The following is a 27951-nucleotide window of genomic DNA, read 5'->3' on the forward strand; positions in this document are numbered from 1 at the left end:
TCGGTTCTGCAACTTATCACGTTAACTTAACTTAATTAATCTGCCAAATTCGCATGCCGTGATCACATTTGGACAGTAGGTCCCTTATTTTTTCCCTACAAGTTAGCCCTTAGTGTTGCATCCTAAGATGGTAACGGGCTAACCATTCCCCTAATCGGTTTCTACGCGACATTGTACGCTCAAAAACTTTGTCGGTAGGGCTGAAGAGCACCGACCGGACCAGACCAAAGAAAATTCTGAAATTACTATCACAGGGATCGAACCCGGGACCTCCGACTAAAAAACCTCAGGGAGGTCCTTATAAAATAACACTTTCACGCTAACGTGGGTGTGACACCGAGGCTACTGTAGCGTTCTACACCGCGGCGCGTGCTGTCGCGGTAGGCCGGTATGCGGCCGCGCTTCACGCTTGACCGGTTGCTCAAGCGTTTCCTGATGTGTGACGTGCTACGTTTTTATGGCTTTTATTCGGATTTTCCCACTAAGCTTATATGTTTTTCCCGGCCTTACTGTTGCGTGGTTTACAAGTTTAGTTTAGTAGCTTTTGTTTTTAAGTTTACCACTGAAGTTACCGCCAGCATTTCACTACACACTTTTATATGAAACTTCTACGCTGGTGAATACCAAACGCCACTTAATATTTAGAATGAAATTAAATACAGTTCTAAACGTTCGCGCGCTGCTGGGTGGACCAGTCAGCAAAAAACATAACATATAACTTAAGGTGTTCTAATTTTAGGCCGTTAGTTTAGGTTTAGCTGAGTTACAAATAGCGAGTGCTAAAGAATGTTAGTACTATGAGCATACACCTAAATAAACTTGTTACACAATTAAAGATCGTACGAGTGATAAGAGAGCGTACGTTTACATCGCACATCTATGCACACCACCAATCATTCTTAATTAATTATGTAACAGAAAATCCTTTTGAAATTTACACAATTTTTGTGTATTCTCTGTAGACTACTCGGAAACTAAAGCTGCAACGGAATTTTAGCAAGTCTTATTATATTCCTCTTTGAGCTTACCTTAACCTCCTTACCCATGTCACTTCAAATAGACCAACAGACCTGACGTTTCAAAAGTGTAGGTATTGAAGTTAAAGAAAACATGTCACTTATATAACCCAAAGGGACTTTTGCCACGACTATTTGTGAACTATAAAAAAGCTCAAGATTAATCACTTGCTAATGTTTTCTTTGTCAATACGTTAAAAATCAATTAATTCCATATTAATAGTGCATGGTAATATTATCACCATCCTTACCTATCGATAGCTCGGGTATCCCGGTAATCCTCTTAAATCCTCTTAAATCAGAGACAGGGAATGTAATATGTATGCTTGCACGTACAAACAATGCCATAACGCATAGTAGCCTCATATCAAACAAATAATTACAGTACCATTAGCATAAGATTTGCACGTTCGCAAACGAGGAGTCGTTTCGAGTAACTTGAACAGCAGAATAAAATGGATCTTATCGGCATTGCTTAAAAGCTCCAATTTGCCTGAAACTCTTCAGATTGGGACGGAACGTTTGTAAAATAAAAGCTAAAGAATTTGAGCTTTAATTCAATGTAAATAATATTAATTTTACTGCGATGTTTAGGTATGTCCATTCTCGAAAACGCCTCCTAGATTGTGAGCAAGCAATCTTGTACTAATGCTACAACACTCGGGTAAAGATGTGCTCGTAACGCGTGGGAGCGTGGGCGGCAGCCTCAGACGTTCACTGTTGATGTAACGCCGAGTGCGCGGCGCTGGTTTGTGGGACGCGCTTCCGCGTCTCGCTTTCCGGGATGTAGCTTAGCTTGGCCCTCGGTGGAAGGAGCGACACCATTGATCAAATTCACAATTCATTTATTTCGAGTAGGCCTAGTTTTTAAGCACTTTTGAAACGTCAAGTCAGTCTGATTGTAGTGACTGTACCGGTACCGAGAAGAAGTAGCCAAGAAAATCAGTACGATACCCTTTTCAACATCATTTTACAGTTTAACAATCTTTATAACTTTTCTTGTGAGAGATGAGAGCGGAGCGGCCTGCTTCTCCTTCTAATATTTTAATTTAATTTTCTGGTAATTTGTTGCGCTTTCATGAGCAGTTCTAACTTTTAAAGTTAGCTACAGCATGAAGGTTGCAACAAAATAGCCCTTAAAATCTTACCCGTAGGAACCGTGCATTATCCGGGATAAACAATGTTATATCACTCCTGGGCCCGAACTATAAATAACCTCAACCCACTGCTCGTTGCTGCGTGAAATAAGATATCACAAAAGAACTCACATTCGCATTTATAATATTAACTATCAACGTCCTAAAAAATAATTTCCGCCCGGACATGGCGGCGCGTCGGCTGCTGTGTCGTAGTAAATAGGACCTTCCTGGTGCCCTATAGGTGCGGGTGTGTTATGTGTGCTTGTGTAACAGATGCGGCGGGCTGCAGGGCGGCGCGGGCGCAGGCGCAGGAAAAGCTCCGGTGAGTGCACGCTTCCTACTCCACTCGTTGTCCGACCGTGCCCGAGCGAGGCCGTGCGCCACTGTTCGCGATCTAGCGCTGCGATAATACATAACACGCGGAATTGTGTTTGTGCAGTGATTGTTCGGACCTTATCTGCTTGTGGTAGAGGCGGATTTTGTGTCTGTGTATGTCGACCTTGGAGAACACTGACGTCGATACCGAGTGAGTATGATATGATAAGGGTTTTCCACGGCATTAGATCTTGGTGATTCTTAATGATATTTCAAGTTTTACGAATTTGCATTTGAAACTCCTGTATTATTTTTCAAGATCTGGAATGTCACCCAACATTCTTCAATACGGATGTAAACAGGTAGGCCTATGGTGTGGCCTAAGGAAGAAGCCTTAAACCACATCTGCCTAATTGTATATAGGTACTCAATACAAAAAGTGGGTACCTATAATATTATGCGGGACGTTTATGGCAAAACTTCAAGCGCATGAGTCAAGTTTTTTTCCTTGTATTTCCTATTCTTAGTGGACGACAGCTCTAGCAGATAATAGCTCTGGTAGATAATATTTTTTACGAATGCCAAGTGTAAAAGAAGATGACAAATAATAAAGTACTAATCCCGTAAAATTATAAGGAAAAAAAGCTCTTAGGTAAATTTTCCACGGCCAATTGAGTTGAAAGTTTAATTTGGAGTTATGATAATTTGCTGATCTATATTAGTATCGAAAGAAAAATGTCCCAAGAAGCATCTTGGCACAATTGAAATCGGTTTCAAAATTGTTGTTTAGTAACTTTCTGTTTCAGTTCCAGTGTATATCGATTTAAATCAATTGACTATTCCCACAACATCGCCTGCATACAATGTGTGACTTCGCTAGGTGAAAAAAACACAAGGCGACCTATGCCCGTTTCTACAAAACAAGCTACCTTCTAAATATCTTTAACTTCTAGAATAGAATTTTCTCCCATTTGGAGTGTATTTTGTAGGATAAAAAGCATTACTCCTTGTATAATAAGCCCTAACTAAAAGCTCACAAAGCTGTTAAATAGCTGGCAAAGAAGGTAAATTAAAATTGATATAAAGTTACGCTTACACATAAACAATTACCGTGTCTACGTAGCAACTGGCTATCCTTGAAGCAGTCGCCCTGCAGGTAGAAGTTATCCTATCGGTTCACTTACAGATGTTTTAATTCATTCAGTACAATCAATTCGCGTAATTTTTAAATACGGATATAAAATAATAAGCTTTAGCAAATATTGACATTAACCAAGTGTCCACACATATGGTAACGCTTATCTGGCGTCACTTATTTGTTATTCTGTATCATCATATCACTACAGGTCACGGGTCTGCTCCCACTATGAGAAGTGTTGAGGTCGTAGTCCGCCACGCTGGCCCAGTGCGGATTGGTGGTTGGCATGCAGGTTTCCTCACAATGTTATCCGTCACCGTTGAAGATATTTTAATTACTGAAAATGCGTGCTGGGATTCGAACTCGGCCCCCTGTTAGTGATAGCGAAGTCTTAATCATTAGGCTATCACCGCGTTATTCTGCAAGTAATAAAATATTATAAAATTATTAATAATAATAACGTTTTCGCTAGTAATATGATTCATCATCATCATCCGCAGCCTGTTAACGTCCCACTGCTGGGTACAGGCCTAGGTTTTAGACCCACCACGTTGCTCCAATGCGGGTTTCTGGGTGGTGTTTAACAAATTCGCACAAATAAGTGATAAAAACTGAGACGTTCGACTTAACTTGCTCTCCGAGGCACGGGGGCGGACACCGCCAACTCCCTACACAATACCTTAAATTACGTTGCTCTCTTGGATAATTTAATTTTTTCGGTAGAAGATGTCAAAAAAATCTCTTAAGAATTGACATAAATAAAGGGGCTGGAGCTGATCAAGTTCCTCCTATTTTTATCAAAAACTGTGCTAAGGTTCTTGCGATTCCCATTGCTATCATATTTAATAGAACGCTATTTGAGGGGATTCTCCCTAAGAAATGGAAATCAGTCGTATAGTACCTGTCTTTAAAGACGGAGATGGAAGGGATATCACAAAGTATCGGCCCATTTCTAAGCTAAGCCTATATGTTCTAAAATGTTTGAGTCACTGGTTTGCCCTCACATTAACTGGCACATGAAGTCTATTTTAACTACAAGACCGCATGGCTTCTATACACATAGATCTACAGAGCCTGAGCCCCCTGAGCCCGATCTCAGTAAGTTAGTTATAATAAAATCTTAATTGAAATGGGGCTCATTTTGATTTGGCGATGATTACAGGTATTAGGGTACATTGGATTTTTTTTTAATTAAATAAAATAAATATGTTATAGTAATTTCACATTATAAGAATGCCCTGTCAATGACTCCAATAGTCCAGTGACTGTTGACACCGTAACAATTAAAGATGCTTTAGTTTAATCGCTGCAAGTAGAATATTAAATGAATGCCAGTTTCTTAACCTTGCGACAGCATTTATGTTTTTGTTCTACCATGAAGCATCAAACAAATAATGGTTACCTATTTTTATATTACGATTATTCAAATGACTCACTAGTAACTTAATTTTGGGTTAGTAAGGTTTAGTGCACTTTATTACGTTGCACATTTTTATTACTTAGTACTTGAACTCTTGTTTTATTCATTGCAGTTAGTGCTCTTTATAAAAGAGACTGAAAATATCCCAGATGCGATATGTTCTTAGTTCGCTGATTTTCCGAGCGTGGCATTTTACCACTGTCCCTAAGCCAGCTTTCAGCTCTCTGGCAGACTTCCGGATGCCGTTATTTCCTGCAGCACTGCAGCAACCCAGTCAGCATTATCGATAAAAACATTGACTTTGGTTATTCGGTATAACTATGTAGGTACTTCAAGGCGTCGTTGATAGCACGGCGTTGGTAGCACGTGGACGAACGGAGAGGCAGACAACAGCTACATCTCTTAAGATCAAGAGAAGGGAGTATTAGGGAACCACCTAAATATCACTAAAATCTACCTATTTGATTTAGAGATATAAGTATTTTCAAGTAACTGATAGATTTCAGTTCAAGGTCAACGCTCATTTATACAATCTACAGTATGAAATTGAATATGATCTAAAAGCGTACCCCATTAATACATTCTATTTTCTGTACATTTATTTAATCTTCATCATCCCCTTAACGGTCCACTACGGCGCACGAATCTCTCACGATGAGAAGGGCGGAGCCCACCACGCTGGCCAAATGCGGGATTGGTAGACTTCACACAACCTTGAGAACATTATGGAGAACTTTTAGGCATGCCGGTTTCCTCACGATGTTTTCCTTCACAGTTCAATGATATTTTAATTGCTTTAATTACATTTGAAACGCACCTAACTCCGAAAATCGCGCTATAATTTATTTATTATACGAGTATTATTGAAAAATATGTTGGTGATATAGCGCAACTGCGTAGTTACCAGAGCGATTACGTTCATTGACTGATTAGTGCGCTGATTGATCGCCGTGTCATCAGCATCGACATTAGCATTCAATTAAGGATTACATTCGTGTCTGTCTTTACGTTAGTTCCTTGCTTTAATTTTTTTTGAATGTTGCGAATTGCGATGGCATTGGCCCACTTATGTAGGGCATTGAGATTTCTCTAATGTTTTAATCTATATGATTGTACGCGTGTGATAAGCGATGTTTAATACCGCCGCTAGTTGTTTAATTAGATTTCGGTAACATTTGAATACTAAATTGTAACTAGGATTCCTCTGACCGGGAGATTACTACCGTCGGTAAAAGCAGTAATATTCCAATATTGCTGACGCTCGTTTTTCATAGTTATCCTATTTTAGGGACGTCGTTTATGTCATATTATGAAACTGTTTTTAGCGATGGTGATAAGGCCCCTGAAATACTTTTCTAGTTTCCACCAATTAATTTTTATAAAAAACTCATAATGTTACAATTAATATTGAAAGTTGGAAAATTTCCATCTCCAGACGTTCACTTATTGTTCCAAATTTTTTAATTTATATTGTAGTTATTTAAGTTGAACTTTTAAGTTATACCAATTCTTGTTACTTATTTATACTACCCATATTTTTATCTTTGGGGTAATTTGATTCAAAATCACTTTTTGGAACAGCTACAACAGATTTCATTATCATCGATGCAATACTTTTCCAAAAGTTTAGCAACATTGTATCGATTCGAAGTACAGATGTTGACACTGGGGGCCGCTAACCCGGTTACGTCATTTAATTCGTTTAACATTTACGGCTGCCGTGTCGATAACACATTACTATCTTGAACTTGTTTCCTCATATTCGTTAATCGTTATAGTATTTCACGATTATTACATTTTTAATTACTACTTATCGATATGTATTACAAATTAAATAAAAGTTTCAAAAAACCCAAATGTAATCAATTACTCAATATATAGGAATAGTTCATTTGGATAATTTTATTTGAACAATAATATATTTACAAAAACATATGTATTCATTTATTTCAAGTAGGTACCAGTGCAACCTCGATGTATAAAAAAACGGGAGGGAAAAAGTAAATAAGTATTCGTTATATCATGTTTTGGCCATTGTTATATTAGGTTGGTCTCAAATTGGTTATAAAGAAATAAAAAAATCTATTCACCTCAATATAGTTTTTGATAGTTGACGAGGTTTTTGTTTGACAAAATTCGTTTGTTGATAATTGAAAATGCGTTATTTAAAATAGGTTGTTAGAAAAATTGTAAAGGTATATTTTACGTTGACTCTTATGGACAATTCAAGTGCATTACGATAAATTTGTGAAAGACGTTTATGTTTCTGTCGGTCTTTCAAATCAAATAAAATCCTTTTATTTGCATAAAACATTGTAGGTATAAATGTTTAGTCATAACATATCAAACGCAAATCTTAATTTAAACAAATTCATTTATGTAATAACTAAAAAAAACATAATAATATATACATATATTTCTTCGACTTCACTTTCGAGGGGCAGAGTTCGAATCCCAGCTCGCCCCTCTAGCTTGTCTCAGATATGTGCGTTTTAAGCAATTTCAATATATCTTGCTTCAACGGTGATGAAAAAAAGCGTGAGGGAACTTGCATGCCCGAGAGTTCTCCATAATGTTCTCAAAGGTGTCCGACCATCCGCACTAGGCCAGCGTGGTGGAATACGGCCTTAACCCCTTTTTATTGTGGGGCCCGTGTTCTGTAGTGGGCCCGTAATGGCTTGATATGATGATGATAAAAGTACTACTCAGATTCTTATTAAAGTACTTTCTGCCTCATAACCAGTTCTCTGCAACTTAACTCGGAAGTTTAGGGCTCTAAAAATTCACCCAAGAAAACGTCGATGACCACGTTTCGGTCATCGACCTTCACGAGGTTTACTGCGATCTTTGATTACATTGAAATAGAAGTATTTGGCGTTGGCGCAACAGTTCCCGCGTCTCCAAGCGCACCAACACGCGCAATGTCAAAACAAACAAAACATTAGAATGCTTCGGCGCGGACTCCGTGTCGAAAGTGTGCCGAGTGAGAGGCTATTACGACGCGACCTTGCCCCCCTTGCGTTACGTCGCGCGCACTGAGCCGATACCCCAGCAGTGGGCCACGCGGAGGCTGAACCGCGATCGCGTCGTCCGTACTGGGATTATTTTGTAGTTTTGACTTGAAAAATACCTAAGTCAGGTATTCTTCAAGTTGGTATTGAAAAAAAAATATGTATCGGTTGATTTATATGTATTGCATAATTTGTAAGAAATAAATCTTCGTAATGTATTTCACATTAACCTATTAATAATTACTAAGAAACAAATTCACTTCAATACACTTTGTGACCGAATCCAGTAAACATCATTCTCATTCAAGAACTCGTGACAATTCATAAATTGTTCCGAGTCATTCACGCAGAAACTAGACTACACGTTATTATCAATTTACATAACGCCTTTATTACTCGTTACTCTTTAAATCTCATTAGCCATTGTGTTACGATACTCGCCGCTGGACGATCAAAAAGTGATATCCAGCTTACGCAAGCGCGAGCGAGTGGCGTCGCTAATGTCGCTTCGCTTCGTGCCGCAGGTCCGGCTCCGCCAGGCCGCGCCGCCCCGACCGCGCCGTGTACGTGCCGCGAGCACTGCGCGCGCCCGACGCCGACGACGCCCGGCCGCCGGACACCCGGCCACCGGACGCCCGGCGCGCCGACAGGAGCCCCCGCTCGCCCGCGCCGCGCGAGCCGGCGCCCGGCACGCCCCGGCGCGCGCCGCACAAGCAGTTCTGCAACGTGTACACGCCGCCGCCCCTGCGCGACAAGCCCGCGCCCGCCGAGCCCCCCGGCGACGCCGCCGGCGACGGCAGCTTCAGAGTAGCGGCCGACGGTGACAATTTCTATATAGGAGATTACTTCGCCAACGGCCAGTTAGGATTCTACAGGCCGACCTTTTACGACTACGGCTCGAACTACGACGAGAGCTGGGGCGCCAATGAGTCCGGCGACCTGACCATGGCCCTGCGCGACGCCCCGGGCGAGCGGCTCGACAGTATCGACGATATCATCGATCGCGACTATTTATACCGCAAGGACGAGGATGCGGAGGCCGACGAGTTGAAGCGAGCGTCCCAGGAGATCAACCGAAGCGGCAAGCGAATCATAAAGCAGAGTTTCGACTCTGACGTCCTAGTCATATCCGACCCCGTCGAGGAGGCGCCCGGCCCCGAGAGAGCGAGCCCGGCGGACGGCGCCGCGGAGGCGGAGCCCGAGGCGAGCCGCGAGGCGCCGCCGGAGGCGCGCGCGGCGCTGCGGCGCGACGAGAACGACTGGGACGCCGTGTTCGACGACAGCGGCGAGTGCCTGGACCCGTCGCTGCTGGAGGAGCTCACGGCCACGGTGGGCCGCGTGAGCGTGAGCCGCGCGCGCCGCGACTACGCGCCCTACCGGCCCGGCGACGAGGCCTTCGCGCACGTGCTCGAGGTGTTCGACTTCCCCGCGGACTTCCACACCAACGACCTGCTGGCGATGTTCAGCGAGTACAAGGACACGGGCTTCGAGATCAAGTGGGTGGACGACACGCACGCGCTCATCGTCTTCAGCAGCGCTAGAATAGGTGAGCGTCCTTTTGTTCTTTGCCTCGGAAAAGGGCCTCAGGCTCCTTGATCCGCCCCTTGAATAACTCTCATAGTTATGAGAACACATTAGATCTAACAATGTTCACAAATTGCTAGTGCGCGGTAGAAATGACCTGGTGTGGTGAAATTTATTTTTACGAAGTAAGACAACAGGTCAGGAAGCGGGACCGAAACACTCCGTTTCATAGTTTTGCTATTTTCTAAGTATCGTTATCATTTTACGCGATTTCTAACCTACTGTAAAAATAATTGTTTTGTTCCGCCATACATGCTACATACGTTTCGCCTCTTTTTGACACCTCATGACGTATTCCTTTTGATCGTCATCACGCCCAGAACTTTGTCATACTTTGAAGTGTTTAATTTTGGTCGATTCCAGATTTTTCTCTTCATCGTTCCATCACGATGGGTCTTTTATATTACGGAATCGACCTTTTGATATCCCTCGTGACGCCTTCGCTTCTTTTATACATATTTGTGGAAATTTAATTGCAATGTTAAAACGTTGCGAATAAAATGTATTATAAATATGATTGTCTTATCAGACATCAAACTGCGTTATCGTGGAGTAGCGGAGGAACTCCCTGCTCGCACCACTCTTGCGATACACGCGGTCGATGTCGTGAGATATATAATTATCTTGACTGATTCACACAATTTGGATTGTCTTGTTTGGAATGCGTGTGGGAATATAATCAAACCACATTTTATTTTGAAACACTACACTGTCTTAATCCGCTTGCGTAGCGATATCGCGTAATCCGCTTATTTATTCATTTATAGTCTTTGTTTGCTCATAATTCTAGTTACGGAAACAAAATAAACTAAAATATACAAGTAAAATAAAAGGCGATCGTCAACCTTAACATCTTCAACAATCAACATCAACTGTGCTTACAGTAAAGTTCAATTGAAAAAGAGGTCTTACACAATGTTATAACAATAATTCACACAAACCCAAAATTAGGAAAAGCACAGTAAAGTAAAAACCCCGGCTCCGTTACCACTCCTTACTATTCGTTTGCCGCTAAATGTGATGCCTACCAATTACAACTAACTAGGGTTGAAAAAAATTGGAATTATGATTTTCCGTGACTAATCACTTGCAGAGGATTTGTTTAGAATGTAAGCATTTCGTGAAGCCGCGTGAGCTAACACATCGTGACTCCGATGCCATGCAGCCTAGCGCGTCGGCAATCTTTAATGCCCATTCAAATGTCATCCGTGAGGCAATCCGCCGCCGCCGCTTGCAGTTGCATAAATGGGAAATGCGGCCGCTTTATCTATCGATTTGCGTTATAAAAAAAATAAATAAAAATAAAAATAGTTTATTTGGGTAAATAAAATTACTTTAAACACTAATGGCTGGAGCCTTCTTTTAAGGGTAGTATTACTACCCCTGTGTCAGAAGACACCGCTCTTCCATAACAAGAAATAAACATAAAAACGAGGGTAGGTATACAAACAAAAATATTTGAGTTGATATTAAAAATAATAGACATCTTAACAGAAGAAATTAAGTTAACTAAAAAATGAACATTAAAGAAAAATGACATTACAATATATTTAAAGTGTAAAGTAATTCGCGTGCGTGTTTGTGAGTATGCGTGAGGGTGTGAGTATGCGTGTGGGTGTGTGTGTGTGTGCGTGTGCGTGTGCGTGTGCGTGTGCGTGTGCGTGCGTGTGTGTGTGTGTTTTAACCTCTATAATTGTTTTAATATTAAATTATGCGTTTTAATAGCGATTCCACTTCATTATAATTTAATGTTAATAGAAATTTATTTAATATTTCTTTGCATGCATGCAATTTTTGCGGATATATTTTAAGTTTTCTGTTAATCGTGTTATATAAGTAACTTGATTGCGAGAAATATTGATTTCGCGCAAAAACAGTTCTGGTGCGAAGAGGTTTTGCCACAACAAATCGATTACGTTTATTTAAAGCTATAAACGGTAAAGATTTGTGCCTTCTAAGAACTATGTTCAAAACATATAGCTGCCTGACTGAAAGTATCCCAGAGGTGGAGTAGAGTTGTGAAGTAGGGAACAGATAAGATTTAAAGAACATTACTTTTAAAAGAGATCGTTGGGCTCTCTCTAGCTCAATAAATTTCGTTTTGGCTGCACCACCCCAGACTGTTATACAGTAGCATATAATTGATTGAACAAGAGTTATGTACACCGTATTCAAAATTTTTTTAGAAGCTATATGTCTCAGGCTTTTGAATATCCATATTAGTTTCCTGATCCTGTTAGAGACTAAATCTATATGAAAATACCAAGTCATTCGTTGATCTAGCACTACACCGAGGTACTTAATAGTCGAAACTTTCTGTATAACCGGGCAGTCACAGATCGCGTCATTGCGTAACTGTCCGCATGTATGAATCTTAAGTTTAAGATGTTGACCTGGTTGTGTACATTCACGGATAGTAAAACACATATATTTAGTTTTTTCTGTATTAAGCGTCAAAAGATTCCATACCAGCCACTTAGAAATGTCCCTGAGCCCTCTCTCAGCATGACTGTGAACTTCTTCCCAAGAGTTGCCAGTGAACACAATGGCAGTGTCATCTGCGTATGAGAAGATTTGTCCATGTTGTAGCTTTAGATTACACAGTTCATTGATATAGATTAAAAATAAGGTTGGACCCAAAACACTACCCTGGGGGACGCCATAATTAATATCTATCTCCCTACTAATATATCCATCAATCTTGATTACTTGGGTACGCTCACTCAGATAGCTCTTAAACAAAGACAATATCGTATCCCTTACACCAATAGATTCGAGTTTTTTGATAAGAATGGGCACCGAAACAGTATCAAAAGCTTTTCTAAGATCAAGGAAGACTGTGAGACATTTTTTTATTGCTATCTAACTGTTTTACGATGAGAGTACTAAGTGCTGATACAGCATCTTCTGTAGACTTACCTCGTCTGAATCCGTATTGGCATTCAGATAATATATTGCGTTGTTCTAAATAATTAAGCAGTCGTATGTTGATTATTTTTTCAAGAACTTTGGAGATAGCAGGTAATACTGAGATCGGTCTAAAGTTACTAACATCATTAGTGGTTCCCCCCTTATGGACTGGTGTAACAATCGATTTTTTTAAGATAGCAGGAAAATTTCCTGTACTGAAGCAACGATTAACAAAGTGCGCAATGATGGGAGCAATCAAATTGTTAGCTAGTTTAAGAAATTCTGTTGGGACATTGTCCCACCCTGATGCACTACCCGTTTTTAGATTCACAAGTATGTCACTAACTTCCTTAAAATCAGTTTCAAGGAGGCCAAATGATGAATAATGGGAGTAGTTAGAGGTGATGAGCCTAGGTGGCTTTTGTTGCGGATTATTTAGAAGGAAGGGTTATGTGTTACATTTAAAAAGATTCTTTTTCGACCGCATTCTGGCATATTCTAGCCCACTGCCCGTTTTATTGGCGTTGAGATGCGTTCGCTGTGTCTACCTAGCCAGCGCTCTTTTGTGCGACCGCGATTTTTAACTTTAGGGACCGCAATGATGAGGCATCGGTTACCAACCTTACTTTCCGGTCCCCGTGCAACATGGCTGTACCATTTGATACATTTTAAAAGATTATTCTTGGCAAAGACTTGCAGAAATTTGACCAAGCGTCCAAGCAATGAAGCTTTAAGAGTCACCTTCACCGACGCGGTTGCTCAATAAATCGTATTTTGCAGTGATAAGCGAACTTATTCAACTTGAGTTTTGAAATCACGACAACTAAAGTAGGAACACGCATTTATGATTACAAACTAATATGCGAGGTGCTTTTGTGTGTCGGATGTGCAACTACGATGTGGAGCTGTGACGCAGTCTATAGAATAAAGCGTTCCTATTCACATTCATTCATAATGAGAATTATACGAAGTCCTCAGGCATTTATGAGACAAAGGATTGTTAGCTTGAAGTCCACCGTAAAAAATGCTTCTGTAACGACATTTTCTGTGTGTACACACACTGGGTGCAAGATAATCAAAACTTTATACATTTCAGCTTTAAAATGCAAGGAAAAATAAATAATGCATATATAATGTATATGTCGGCGATACGCCAGGGTTTTCACGCTCGGTGTCCATTATAATAAAATATCACGTAGTTTATTTTCGCACAATTGCTAGTATAGAACAGAACCGATTTACATAAATTAAACGCTTTTATAGTTTCCTTACAATGGCTAAAACGGATATAGCAAATACAACTTCTTTTGAAACAAACAAATAAAATTAGGTACTGCAAAATAATTCTTAAAATATTCCTTAATATTTATAATTTATAATAAATAAATCAATTTAAATTACTTAAAATGATTAATCATTTATATAATACAGAGATTTGTTCATTTAATTGCAACAAACATTAGTCAGTCTAAAGATGGCGCCGCAGGCCAGATTTAAAATGAATTTAATAAAATAATAAAGTTTGATACAGAAAAATGATATTAATTCTATAAGATATTAATTTGAACATTTTCACAGTAAATGAAGTAGTTTAACAATAAATGGAACATCAAACATCTTGAAAACATTCAAACAGTCAAAACAGTGTCTATTAAATATCAGGCCCTAATAAGTAGCGGTTTTATGTTTACAAATAACTATTTGAATTTAAATCTGATATATTTCAGATATTTTTATTATAAAATATTCACTTTAACGATAAACTAAAACATAAATATCAATAGTCGCCAATTATTGCCGACAGGTGGCGATTTGCGCCCATATATACCTACATTATTTATTTTTCCTTGATTTTATACACCGATTTTTTTGAGATGAGAGAAATTATTGAAGAATATTCTTTATATTCGGTAGGTGAAGCTTTTGAATAGGTTCCATTATTTTAAAGAGCATAATTTATTACGAAACAGATTTTTATTTTTATTAAACTGCATATTTTTCAAATTCTCTTAAGATAAATTAAAAAACAAGATTGCGTTTGCATGGGCCGGCAGTTTGATTCCCTCTTTCCCTTTCTAATTTTTAGAAATAACTTCAATTTAAAGTAATGGCTTTTAGTGACTGTTTTGAAAATAAATTATGTTTAGAAAGCCGTGATGGGCATACGTTCTTGTGTGAGAAGAAACTTGTACCCAATTTTTATTTATTTATTTATACTTTTTATTTGTACACCACATCGAGCTCAAAAAACAAAAAAAAAAGAACAAACACTTTAAGAATGTAGTAGGATACAAACGGCAATAGTGGACCATGAAGAGCTAGGATGGTGACCATTATGAATACGTTAAGTTACAGCGACTCGTCGATCCAATGTGCGGCGCGGAGACGTCTCAGCAATCGTAACTTTCGATTTCGCGCGCGAGGTCGGGGCGCGCGACCTACTTTAACCAATTTTTATTCCAAACACGATCCAAGCCGCCTTGAACTTGACAGCCCCGAGCGCCGCTTACGACTTACGACTCTTAAATAATAATGATAATGCTTTCATAATACTACGTTTATTGAGGGCAACGATCAACATCGATGCTTTGGATTCGTGCATTTAATGGAAGTTAAGGCTTGGCTGCCACCGCAGCGGCTGCTGAGTGAAGGAGCTGTCTTAGATGGAAGGGATAGGGCAACTAGTGAGGCCTTTTATGGTCTTTACCTTTAGCGTTACGCGCCATCGCACGCCGAATCGGTTTCTACGCGACATCTTAGCGGCACGTCTTAGGCGATAGGGTGGTAACTAGCCAGGTCCAAAGCCTACCACCAGAAATAACGTATACTCTTCGAGGGCACGTATGCAAACTGACGTGAGAAGTGTCCGGAACCATGACGCTAGTAACACCAACAATGGTGCACATTTTCCCGCGGCGCGTCATCCGTCATGTTGTTGATTGGAACGTGAAGTAACAAGTGACAATAAGTCAACAATTGGAAGCTGGAAGCGCGTGTTTTGTTACTGAATGACTTCCACGTGATGGCGGGAAGTGCTTACTGCATTGTGTTCGCGATATGTGATCATTGAAGTGGGCTTTTTATGATCATTTGCGTAAGGTTCTGTAATTAAATGTGTCGGCAATGGGTTGACGATGATGTTGACGTAATGCATGATTCCGAAACGATGGAAAAGTGTATTCAATAAATTTACCGTTTCAAAGACCTTGAAAGGTCCAACACATACTGAAATCAGGTGCCTTTGTTCTCCTAGGTCGTCAACATCATATGAGATACTTTAGACTTTCTAACAACCATGATTTTGTGTCGTATCTATCAAACAACTTTATGCGTCATCGTCTTTTGACATCGTCTGTCCACTCAGTTAGTTAATAAACAACAAAATGAGCTTTTAAGTTTTTAAAGTGCAGATAACAATGTTGTTCTCGATGATTATCGGTAATCAGATAGTTCGCCTTTAGTTAATCCTATATTGCAAGATTCCCCGCCGGTCTCACTGCCGCATTGCATCGTATTACTCAACTGTTGCCGGCAACCAGCGCACGCCAAAGTGGGTTACGTCGGTTTGGTTAGTAGATAAATGTAGCTTTATTTGTACTTACGACACTATCACTTAAGTACCTAATGCACTTATATTTTAACAAGCAAGGTAGTCTGTTTTGCGTTTTTTCGTTTTTTTGGTTTTTCATTTTCAAGGTGAACCACCTACTGCGGGGTGAATCACTTGAGTATCAGATATTATGTATATCTTTTAGGGAAGTATTAATATTCAAAGTAAACTGCACGCAGAAGCGAGGCAGCTAGTAGCGCGCTGAGGTAAAGGTAAATAGCAATACAAACACACGGCCTACTTAGCGGTCGGCGTGCGTCGGGTCGCTGGCCGGTGACGCAACGCCGCGCATGTGGGCCTGCCGCCTTACTGACCCCAACACAAGCGCGGGCTGGCGGGTTTTCACCTACTTACTCGAGTTTCAGGCCACACAAATAATGAAACCTGTAATAATATTCAAATAATCTACTACAGACATAGTTTGGGAGGTTGAATCCGAAGTTAAGTTTAGACCAATATTTAAGTTTCAATAATACCTTAAAACACCCATTACATCGAGGTGATAATTATAATTATTTCATTTCTTAATCATTTATTTGCAAAAAAATATATGAAATTAAAGATATTGCTAAAAGCTGATGTAGAACAATATATTAGCCCATCTAAAGGCACGCAAATTTAAACAAAACAATTAAAAAGGTTACTAGTATAATTGAGGAATTTCTTGATATTAGTACGTCAGTTTGCCTCAATTTTTTCTCGCACTCTTTTGTAAATTGTCGAAGATTACCATAACATTAAAGTTGGAAAGGGCATTTGCCGAGTTTCGTATTGGATGCTTCTCGCAAGAATCTTTCTTCCAAACTCCAATGTGGTAACAGTAGTACTAGTAGTATTTCTTCGAAAGTAAACAACAATTGATGAACCAAGGTCAGCTTGGAAAGCCATCGCCTTTAAACAGGGCAAAATTTTCAGGCGTGCAAAAAACACGTCGTACGAAGTGCCGCTCTATATCCATGGAGCTGGGGCGTAGGGGTTCAGCTCCGTTGTGCCTGTAAGTGTAGCGGCAGACCGAAACATAGCGATGCTGCTCGGCGGCTCAAATGAGTATTGCGGGCGAACTGCTCCGGACGAGTTCGGTCACTAAAAGATCTACTGATACGAAATGAATTAAGATTTTTTCAGACAGCACACTAATGTTAGACCAGAGATATAATATTCCATACTTGTACGTGGGATGAATTCGAAATATTTTTCTTGCTCGCATGGGAGTGGTTTGCAATTCGCCCTTCCTGTCGGTCGGTTTTTAAATTGCGATAGGTATGCATTTTTAGCACTCGTTCGTTACTTCTAGTAGTAGACTAGTAGGAAACGTTGCGGTTAAATCTACTTTCAAAGATCGTCAGACTCGGGACCTGATCTGACCTTAGACTTGGCATGTGCTAAACTATAAATAGCACATGAATGACATTCAATTTCCATTCTTCTTAACAAGGTAATAACCTCGTTTTGTCAATCGTTCTCAATAATTGTTCTCAAAAATATACTGACATTAGCATGAACGATAGATCAGCGTGATCTCTTACGGAGGAAGACTAATCCATGGTAGTGTTAAATACTTCATAATTTGTTATAATGCTTAAAAAGAAATAATACCCATTAATTGACTTTAGTTTATTAGTTCAGTCAGCTCTCCATCGGGCATCGAGTGCGTATGACTAATGAGTCGAATGGGCCGCGTCGCCGCGATTACGTGACGGTCATCCTATTATAGAGTGGCCCTACTCGATTGACCGATTAATTCATCATCTGCGATCAAAGGTGGTCGCTTACAATGCATACAAACAAGGCTAAGTATTGAAATAAGATCATTTATAATGCTATTCATTTTATTATGCTTAAATTGATTAAGTGTTTGATTATTTCCGGCAAAACAAGAATTTAGCTACATGTAGGTACGATAATCATTTTCAAATTTAGTAACGTCGTGGATAATAGTTGATATTTCCAGGAAGACATTAGTGCGCTATGCGAATGTCATGAGGTGGAACAAGAGGTAAAACGGATTCCTTGATGTCGCGCAGAAATCTTAGGAACCCACTAATGGCTTTTGTTTGGTAATGTATCTACATAATTCGAAATCTCTCTCAGAAAATGAGGCAATTTGACCATCGTACTTACATAATAAATATCAACAAATCTATGTATCTATATATGTTGGGTAAACTATATCTACGCTGCTAGCCGTGGTTTATGTCTTATCCCACGTACATAGAGGGTGAACGGCAACAGGAAATTGCCCCCGATTAGCAAATACTATCCTGATTTGTTATTGGAACGAGAATTCCATGAATGTGTTCGGTGCAATTTATATTCTCTTTAATATTTATCATCATCATCATATAAACCCATTACCGGGCACGGCTGTCTTCCCACAATGGGTTAAGGCCGTAGTCCACCACGCTGGCCCAGTGCAGATTGGTGGACTTCACACACCTTGAGAAAATTATTGAGAACTCTCAGTTATGCTGGTTTTCTCACGATGTTTTCTTTCACCATTACGCACCGCACATAACTTAGAAAAGTCAGAGGTGCGCTGGGATTAGAACTCGCCCCCCGAAAGTGAAGTCGAAGTCCTACCCACTGGGCTATCGCCGCTTCTAGTATTTATCCTCAGTACGTCTTAAGAGTACGGTTGTAGCTATGTAGTGGTGTAACGTGTAACGGTGCGCGCGCTGTTACAGCGGCGGAGGTGCTGGCGGCGCCGCGCTCGCTGGCGCGCTGCCGGCCGCTGCACGCCGCCACGCTGGAGTCGCGCAACAAGGCCAAGAAGTGCGCCGAGTTCCTGCAGCCCTACCGGTACGGTCGCTCGCCACGCGCACGAGCCGTGCCTCACATATCTTAATATATATAAATCAACTGTCACGATGTTTGTCCGCGATGGACTCCTAAACTACTTAACCGATTTTAAATTAAATTGGCACACCGTGAGCAGTCTGCTCCAACTTAAGAGATAGGATCGCTTAGATCTTTAATTATAGTCGCAATTTTATTTTATTGCAAATTATTTATCTTTAATTAATTGACAGTCACATGTTATATATATACTACTATACTCATTTAAGGCTTAGCGATACTGAATACTTTAAAAACAAAATCTAACGCAGACGAAGTCGCGGGCAACAGCTAGTTTCTTATAAATTTGATTCATCAGTAGTCTCGTGATTCATTAAACTTACAATTTATTCGGTATTAATATTTCAGTAAAATTTTATATCAAATTTAATATAAAATATTATACGGTAATTTTTTTTTTCCCTAACAAATCATATAGTCTATTAAAAAATATTTACTAACAGAGTAAAAACACTTACTAACTAGCCATTAATGCAATTTTCTCTTGAACGCATCAAAAGGCAATTCTCAATTGATCAGGCAAATTGTTGTAAATTTTAATAGACATACAATAACAATTTTTGTAAAAGGATGCAGCTCTTGATACAGGAAGTAAGTTTGTTTAGATGTCTGTTAAGGTATTTAAATTTACCGCCTGGCTTTTCTCTGTGAAAATATCTGTCACATTTTTTCGAACAAATAGGCTTATTTCGTAAATGTACACGCACGGCAGCGGGAGAATTAATTTTATTTAAACAAAGGCCGACAAGTATCTAACATTTGCCCCATATGACCAATCCATATCTTAATGACGAGAGGACGAATGTATGATATGCCATTAGAGCAGTCTCTTCACGTACCGTTTTGGATAGGCGCGTACGGAGATATACATACTGGTTAATTTTTTTTACTAACTTCTTCTTCTTTCGGTTAATGGCTTTTTGTCAACTTGTTTTTACTAACTTTGTCAACATGTTATTTACAGGAAAGGGTGTTGCCTAAAGTAATGCAAAGAAAATTATCAACTAGCGCTTCTTTAATAATCTCATTAATATAACTAATAATTATATTATTCGCCTTTTCATTTTTATTATAATATTGCATGTACATAGTTATTTTTTATATTTTCTACCAGCCAGTTGTTTGTGTCATTTACTGTACGATTGATTCGTAGGCTGATATGTTAAATGGTATTTACATTGAATTACAATGGGAATGTCATCAGCTAAAAGAGTACAATTATTAGAAGTAATGTGAGGTAAGTCATTATTGTAAATTCTGAATGAAAGTGGACTTCTCTTCTAGAATACTTCTCGTTTGTTATTTAAGTTTGGTTAGAAAACTTTTAAGCCATTCGTTTGCTAGACCTTACCATATTTATCGCATTCGTTTAAAAGCTTTTCGTGACAGACATAATCAAAGCTCGAAATCGACAACAACTACTAATGTGATGTCAAAAAACTTTTTAATTTCCAATTGTTTAGCTCGGGCTTTAAACAAAATGTTAGTGGAACAAAAATCAGAAGCACTGATTCCGAGACTCCAAAACAAGTGATATTAGTACAGTGAATATTAAGCTCGATCTGCTATACTCCGCGAAGCAGTCCCTTCGTTGTGCGCGGTGCGGAGTAGCAGGCAATCCGGGCTCTAGGTGCGTGTGAATAAGCGTGAGTTTGGCGTGGCAGGCAGCGGCCCGAGACGTGCACGGCGCTGGCGCGGCGCCTGGTGTCGGGCGCGCTGGGCGTGCGGCTCAGCACGGCGCCGCAGGAGCGCGCGGAGGAGCGCCGCCTCCTCAGCCGCGCGCGAGGTGAGCATGCGGCGCGCTCACACTTTCTGCTGATTTTATAAGCCCGATTTAGGGACGACGGCCTGCTATACATTTACTAGCGTCATTTAGCCACCCATAGGTTAACCCGCTACCGCCTATCCGTTTTCCGGACGGAGGTTATGTGGGACGACGGAGGTTATGTTGGTATAAGGCGACTGTGTATTCTACTACTTTCCTCGTGTTCCTTTTTTTTTTTTTGTAAATGAAAACCGAAATAATACTTCACAGGCTTTAAGAAGTACATCATTACCTGTCTCTGAAATTTAAGTGTAAAACCGAAAGCCTAATAGTTTTTTTTAAGTAAACCACTGCCATATTTTTACCAAAAGAGATCAGATGCAGCCGTAACATCACATGCAAAATTAAATCTTAGGTACGCATCGCGTAGAGTAGATACTATGCGCGTGCCGGTCTTTAACTTTTCGGTCTACAGATAGGATTGTCATGAGTAAACACTTTTTTGAATGTTTTTGTTTTGAATTCGATTGTATGAAAAAATAAATTAGCCTCTTTTGATATCATAGTTTTACAGGGAAATATTATGCATCCATCGACATTATTTCGTTATTTCGTTACACGTTGTATATTAATGATGTGGTATACAAATAAAGAGTTATAATAGTGTCGAACGTGTAAACTCAACCTCTCCTCATCCCGTTGCAGAGAAGAAGCGCCAGGCCGCGTTGCACAAGGAGGCGGCGTGGGACGGCTCGCTGGCCAACACGTCGCTGGACGCCTGAGCGCGCGCCCCGCCTTGTACGTGACCGCGTCTGTCCTCACATCGACCCATTGCCGGCCCACTACAGGCACGGCTCTACTCCCACAGTGAGAAGGGGTTAAGGCCGTAGTCCACCACGCTGGCCCAGTGCGAATCGCTGGACTTCACACACCTTTGCAGGTTTCCTCGCGATGTTTTCCTTCACCCTTCCTTGAAGCAAGTGATATTTGAATCAATTAAAACGCACGTAACTTAGAAAAGTTAGTTTAGTAGCTAGTAGTAGTAGTTAGGGATTCCAACTCGACCCCATAGTCTATCACGTGTGGAAAACTCTGGCGTGCTGATTTCCTCACGAACCTTACCTTTACATGATATTTTAAATTACTAAATGTTTTTATCACACGTTCAACGTGATAGTCTTGACCTAAATCTGGCTTCACGACACACGAAGGAAGGCTCAGAGCTTAAAGCAACCTACCTTGACGTCCCTGAAACAAGCGTTACGATACAAAACCGTCTACAATCTTAACAAATATTACAAATACGAAAGTCAGTTTGTTTGTTTGTCCTTGCTTCACGCCCTTGCTATATCAATAGACTTGATTTTTGGCAAAGAGTAGTTAGAAAGGACGTAGATTAACATGGGCTACTTTTTATCCCGGAAAATACCCGGTATAATATCCCGGTTCCTACAGGTTTTGTAAGGACCTATAATTAAGTGACAGACAGTAAGAAGCCCTCGTTATGTTTGACTAACGTTGTTTATCCCCCGCGTTTCAGGACGGGGCCACCGATGAAGCTGTCTACGCGGCACCCGCCGGCCGACCAGAACTGGGCCTTGCCATTCCTTAAAGTAGTCATATTTTAGAATGACCTTGAAGCCCTGAGCTTAAGGAATGTAATTCTGAATTAAAACGCCAACAATACTAAAATAATACTGCTGTAAGCGATGCCGGAAACTGCAATTTACTAAACATAGTCTTCACTTGCAGGAAGTACCTTCTGGCACATTTGATGCCGCGCACCTGGTGTACTACTTTTTTTTTTCTAACTTGTCTTATAATGTAAACAATCGTATTTAATTTGTAAGGCAAGTAAGAAACAAAAGACTTATACGTACTTGGGTACGGAGCGTGAGTTGTCGCGTGACACTTTGACGAAGGCTAACCCGCGGTGGCATCTGCGTATTGCGTGCGACCAATCACAAATAGCCCTTTTTATCAAAAGTTTTGATTCGCCACTTGCAGGGCGCTAATTTGGATGCCACCGCGTACGCCTTAGTCTTACTTGAATTCCTTTCATTACTTCAAAACAAATTACAAAATACGCATGTCCCGACGCATTGTGGGTCTAGTCGTTTGGCTACTGCAACCTTACTAGCACGAAAAGTTCTAAGGCTATAACGGCCTCTAATAAAATAATAATGGCAGGCAAAGCATTCGTAGTGCGGGACATTTCTGAAGGGCATGTCCTGATGTCGGAAGTCCCCGCTATGTCGGCCAATGGAAATGCGCCCCAACAGAGAATAACTCTGTGCTAGTACACAACTATCAAATGTGTCACGCGGTACTTGCTACGTGAAATATATTATAATGTTAAGAAGCTCTCAAATAGATATATATCTAGTATAATTTTACATAGTCTAAAGAAATACTACGAATAGCTATTTTTAGAATGATATCTAGTTAAGTGGAAACGGGCAAGAGGTTTCGGACCGTATTCTGTACGTACTAAGGTTTAAAATAATTATTTGTGTGTGCGCAGCATCGGCGTTGCGTATTTATGATCGAACTTTTTAAATTTTCTTAGTATGCGATTCGCACGCAATCGATAGTCGTATTTGATTTTTGTCCTTTAGAATCTAGCGAATATTACGAAGTAAAACGAACCTTATGTGTCTCGTTATAAAGTCGTAAATTCTGTACTAGTAATAATAATCGTTTCATTTTACTTCACGACGTAACACACTGCGAATCCCATGCTAAGAGGTAGATATAAATATAATTATGATTACTAACGAATTGAGTGATATCAACGATATTCAATCAGATCATATATTTTAAACGAATCGTCATTATGAGGATAGTAATTTGACAATACACGAATCGAAATTATTCTTGCCGAGTTACGATAATTCGACGAATAATAACGGCAGCGATTATTTTATATACATTGAACGTATCAATGTGAAAGATGCTTAGAAGTCATGTAATAAGTTATAACTAAAGAATCTGTCTAAGGAGACGTGTGGAAAAAATAGCACTAAATTTATTTTCATAAGATAGGACTATTTCGTGATATTATTATGTGAAACGAAACGAGATTACATTTTTATATCCTTGCCACTTGTCAATTGTCTTGGGTATACGATGACTTTGTAATAGCAATTGTTTATCGAAGCGGCGGGCGCGTCCGTCGATGGACACCTTGTATTTTATAGGGATTTATTACATTGAAATTTATAACAAAATACAAAATGGAAATTTTAATAATTTTAGAATTTTAACTTGCTAAACTTTAGTGTTGGAATTTCGACCATGATGGCATATGATTATGATCTTGATTTAGATTGATCATTGAACGATTCATAATATTGATCTGAAATATTCAATTATTTTATAACCGCGAACTTTAGTCTTAATTTCTGACTAGCATGATACTCATTAACACTAAAGTTGATTAGAATATAATTTTTAGTTACCTAAGTTTAGAAAATGTGAAGTTTACGTGGACATTTAACCGAAAAGATTAATGTCAACTTAATTAAGAAACTGATAAGTTTATAAACAAACTTCCAACTGATAGTTTTACTTAACGTTAAATGTGAACGTGTGTTGATTGAACTATATTTTAACATCGCTTTTTTTTTCTTATCAATAATAAAGTTAAACCTTCAAAAAATTTAAATGTATATATATATTATATACATTTTATTTATCTATATTTTCTTTATAAAATTTTGTATGAGACATTTTTAAAGAATTTTCTATAAAAATATTAAAGGAAATTTCGATTAAATAGTAAATGTACTAACACTGGCAGTATCACCCCTGCTTGAAACACATAGTTTGTGTCGGTAACCACACTGCATGGTACCACTACATAAGGATCAAGTCGTAAGGACTCAAAAATAACTCTAAGACTACGCAGTAAATTGCAATCCAGCTTTCGTGGTTTTGTTTGCCGTTTCATTTACAAAAATCACATTGCTGACGCAAGCAAATATGTGCCGAATTACAAGGCGCAAGAGTTTGGTTTCGTATGCCGATGTATTTTAAATTCTCGCCGGTATGTAACGCGTGAATATCTGCTGAAGTATTGTGTAAGGGGTGCTACTGTGCTTAAAATTAAATAAACCGAGTGATTTTTTGAGCCAAAATTACATTTTTAGTATAGGAACGGTGAGGCTTCGGCCGTGCCTAGTTACCACCCGACCCGACCATACCGAGCTTAGCTTAGCGTCCCGGTACGATGTCGCGTCGACATCGATTAGGGTATGGGTTTAATATAACTGCATACCCCTAACAGGTCAGCCCGTTACCATCTTAGACTGCATCAACACTTACTATCAGGTGAGATTGCAGTCAAGGGCTTGCTTGGAGTCGAAGATAGAAGTATGACTTTATGGAAGTCCATGACATTCATTATGCACTACCTATTCTTAATTGGCTAATCCACGTCAGCTTTAAAAACGTGCATAGACAGCGTATGTCGGGAGATATAAAGATTAAAGAAATGATAAATAACACCGGATATATAGTAATGTTAAAAGCAGTTGGGGTAAATTTATATTACGATGCCCATCTCAAACAATCACTCGGTATAAATAAATTACAAAAGTGATTAGATGTCTCCATCATTGTTTTGTTCTCCTGTCTGTTTTTGTCGCGTTAGTATGTATTGTAATACCAAATATTAGTAAGGCATAATATATTGTAAGTTATCGCTCACTTGTGTTATCTGAGAGAGCGCGTGCCGTCCTGAGGGGCTGTTTCAACGAACCTAGAAGTGTAATGCTGCGTGAATTCTACATCTATGAAATAAATGTTTTGTAGTTTCAACTTCTATAGTGTAACTTTTCTGGCACATTTCTGAAATTAACTATAAACCATCCACCACACGCCTGTCACCTAGTTAGGCTCTAGCAGAAATTTCTCTCGTTTTGTTATTTGAGATAGATAAATGTATGTGCCTACTTCCGGCTTCTTCTTACAGCCGTGCCAAAAATTTTACTATGCTCATTACTCCGTTTTCTGTTACCACCCTATAGCTGCTGTGAATACCGTGCCAAATCCTTGCAGTGCGCAATAGGCGTTTTTACGTGCCCATACCGACGCGCTTTGTTACAAAACTTGGGCGTCGTGCCAACGCCCCCTCTGAACGGGCGCCTCTCGGCCACGTGTTCAGTTGTGAGTTCGTGCCTTTGCGTGTCTAGTCAGCAGCGGCTCCGGACCTCGCCCGCCAGTGCATTGTAATGTTAAGTTAGGGAATTGCGATTTTATACTGAGCCTGTACATTTTATTGTCTTGAAATGAAAGTGACTTTGTTAAAATACATTATTATAACTTGTATTTAAGTAATATGTTATTACAACGCTATCTAATTAAACTTATATGCCAAAGGGTTGGTGTATATGGCCAAGACATTTTCAACTATTAACAAAACAGTTGATACTTTGATTGTCTTTTTAGTCGCCATATTTGTTCTTAAAATATTATTACGCCCAAAACTAAGAAATGAAAACACAACTGATCACCTTTTTTACCCAGTAAGGTTTCAAGCCAATGGCTTTGTGGGATTGCTGTCCAAAGCTCTACTGACCTCGCTGTCTTCCAAGAGAGTGAATGGACAGCTGAAACCCAGTGGAATGTAAACCTTACAGTTGTGCTATTTATAAAGAAGAAGTCACTTTTGTTTCGACGATGCTGTCCACAATTGCCAACCAAATAAATTCTCAATCTCTATGATCTTGAATAAATAAACATGTAATAAACTGTGATTTATGCAAGCGATGCGTAAACGATATTCTGTTTTTGAGTCTGATAAAGGCATGTTATTGACAAACCATTTTAGGGCATTAATCTAGTAAGGTAGTTTTAATAAGAAGTATTTTCGGGAGCTTTGAAAATGGAATGTATTATCTTCCGTGTTCATGCATAACATATTTAAAAGGTTACTATATCGCAGTCTTGAAAGGAGATATTAAAAATGGCTTTTGGTGTCATTTTTTAAATTTAGCAGCGCGAGTGACCACACGGAAAGAGCTCGTCGAAATAATTTTGAACACAAATTTCCATCTCCCGGAAATCTTTCTTAAAAATCCCCTTATCATATTTCATATTATGACGCCGCACACACGGAAGGAGAACATTCGGTCGCACGTTATTGGAGTGTAGAAAAATCGGTACTCAAAGTTTTGGGTTTACATTCTTAGTGAAAGGTACTGGGTACTAGCTTTTGCGTACTTGGCCACTAGTTTATGTAAACCTGTGCAAATATGTACCAGCGAATGTCTGTCTGTGCAGTGCGAAGTAATGAAAAACATATCACACGTCTAATGCGGCTCATCGGATGGATTTACTTGCGATTCAATGTTTAAGTAATTGTGTTCAGAGACCCCGGTGTGAGTTTTCGAGTTACCCGAGGTTGTATCTCACCATCTCAACAACTAATGGGCATGTATTTTGAAGGACATCTCTCTTCACGCTATGGTTCCAGTTAAGGACTTCTTGCGATCAATGAATCGCAAGAAGTCCTTAACTGGGGCTTTTTCATTTTTATTTATTTGACAGATTGACGCGCCGTTGTTGAAGCATTTAATAGCGCGACGTGTAAAATTTGCGATTTTAGCATTGATAATTAATGTTCTAAAAGATTGTCGGAAGAGTTGCTATGTGATGTGCGCGAACTTTGATGGTTCCGGCCTAACTGTTAATTTGCCACTTGTGTGTGAAGCCATCTCTTTAAAACTATGAGAGTCGAACATGTGGGCTACTACCGGATGGCGGGCTAGCATGCTACGTGTTCGAGACGTCGCGCAGTAACAAGGGCAACTGTTCAATGGTGCCAATTCTGTAGTACATTAATATCTGTGGGAAAATTTATTGGATTTTGTGAAAATAGTGCTTTCCTGTTCCAGGCCGATACAGTGTGAAAAGGACAGTACTAGTTTTTAGTCGGTAGAATGGTGCCGACCAGGGTCGTGCTGAGATATAAAGCCTGAATATTGGGCGTTGTTTGGTATCCAAAGCGAACCAAAATACCATTTAGTTGTTACGCAGAAAAATTTAAATATATTTTTTTTTATAAACGAAAAATAAGGAATGAATGCAAATAAATGTAATGTGTTGTCGAACCGTCCACAGAGATCATTATAATAGTTAATGTTTCGAGCAACAATCACAAACTGTTTTAACATTAGCGTAAG

At 39.5% G+C, this 27951-nt stretch overlaps 1 protein-coding gene across 1 annotated transcript; it reads left to right on the plus strand.

Moving 5' to 3' along the window:
* The first annotated feature begins 2515 nt into the window (after nucleotides 1–2515).
* On the plus strand, nucleotides 2516–26549 carry LOC120633933 (R3H and coiled-coil domain-containing protein 1). The gene is made up of 6 exons (XM_039904344.1): nucleotides 2516–2681; nucleotides 8564–9585; nucleotides 18828–18942; nucleotides 20664–20785; nucleotides 21470–21562; nucleotides 22305–26549. Exons 1-5 carry the CDS (start codon nucleotides 2647–2649, stop codon nucleotides 21544–21546), a joined length of 1371 nt encoding a protein of 456 aa, XP_039760278.1. The 5' UTR covers nucleotides 2516–2646; the 3' UTR covers nucleotides 21547–21562; nucleotides 22305–26549.
* Nucleotides 26550–27951: the final 1402 nt, after the last annotated feature.

This window comes from Pararge aegeria, chromosome 22 (assembly GCF_905163445.1).
Source record: "Pararge aegeria chromosome 22, ilParAegt1.1, whole genome shotgun sequence".
Classification (NCBI taxonomy): domain Eukaryota; kingdom Metazoa; phylum Arthropoda; class Insecta; order Lepidoptera; family Nymphalidae; genus Pararge; species Pararge aegeria.

Excerpts from the sequence above, each read along its gene's own strand:
- LOC120633933 (XM_039904344.1), top strand. The coding sequence starts at position 2,647 with ATGTCGACCTTGGAGAACACTGACGTCGATACCGA. Across the intron at positions 18,943-20,663 it reads GAGTTCCTGCAGCCCTACCG|GCAGCGGCCCGAGACGTGCA; the intron begins GTACGGTCGCTC and ends TTGGCGTGGCAG. Across the intron at positions 20,786-21,469 it reads CCTCCTCAGCCGCGCGCGAG|AGAAGAAGCGCCAGGCCGCG; the intron begins GTGAGCATGCGG and ends ATCCCGTTGCAG.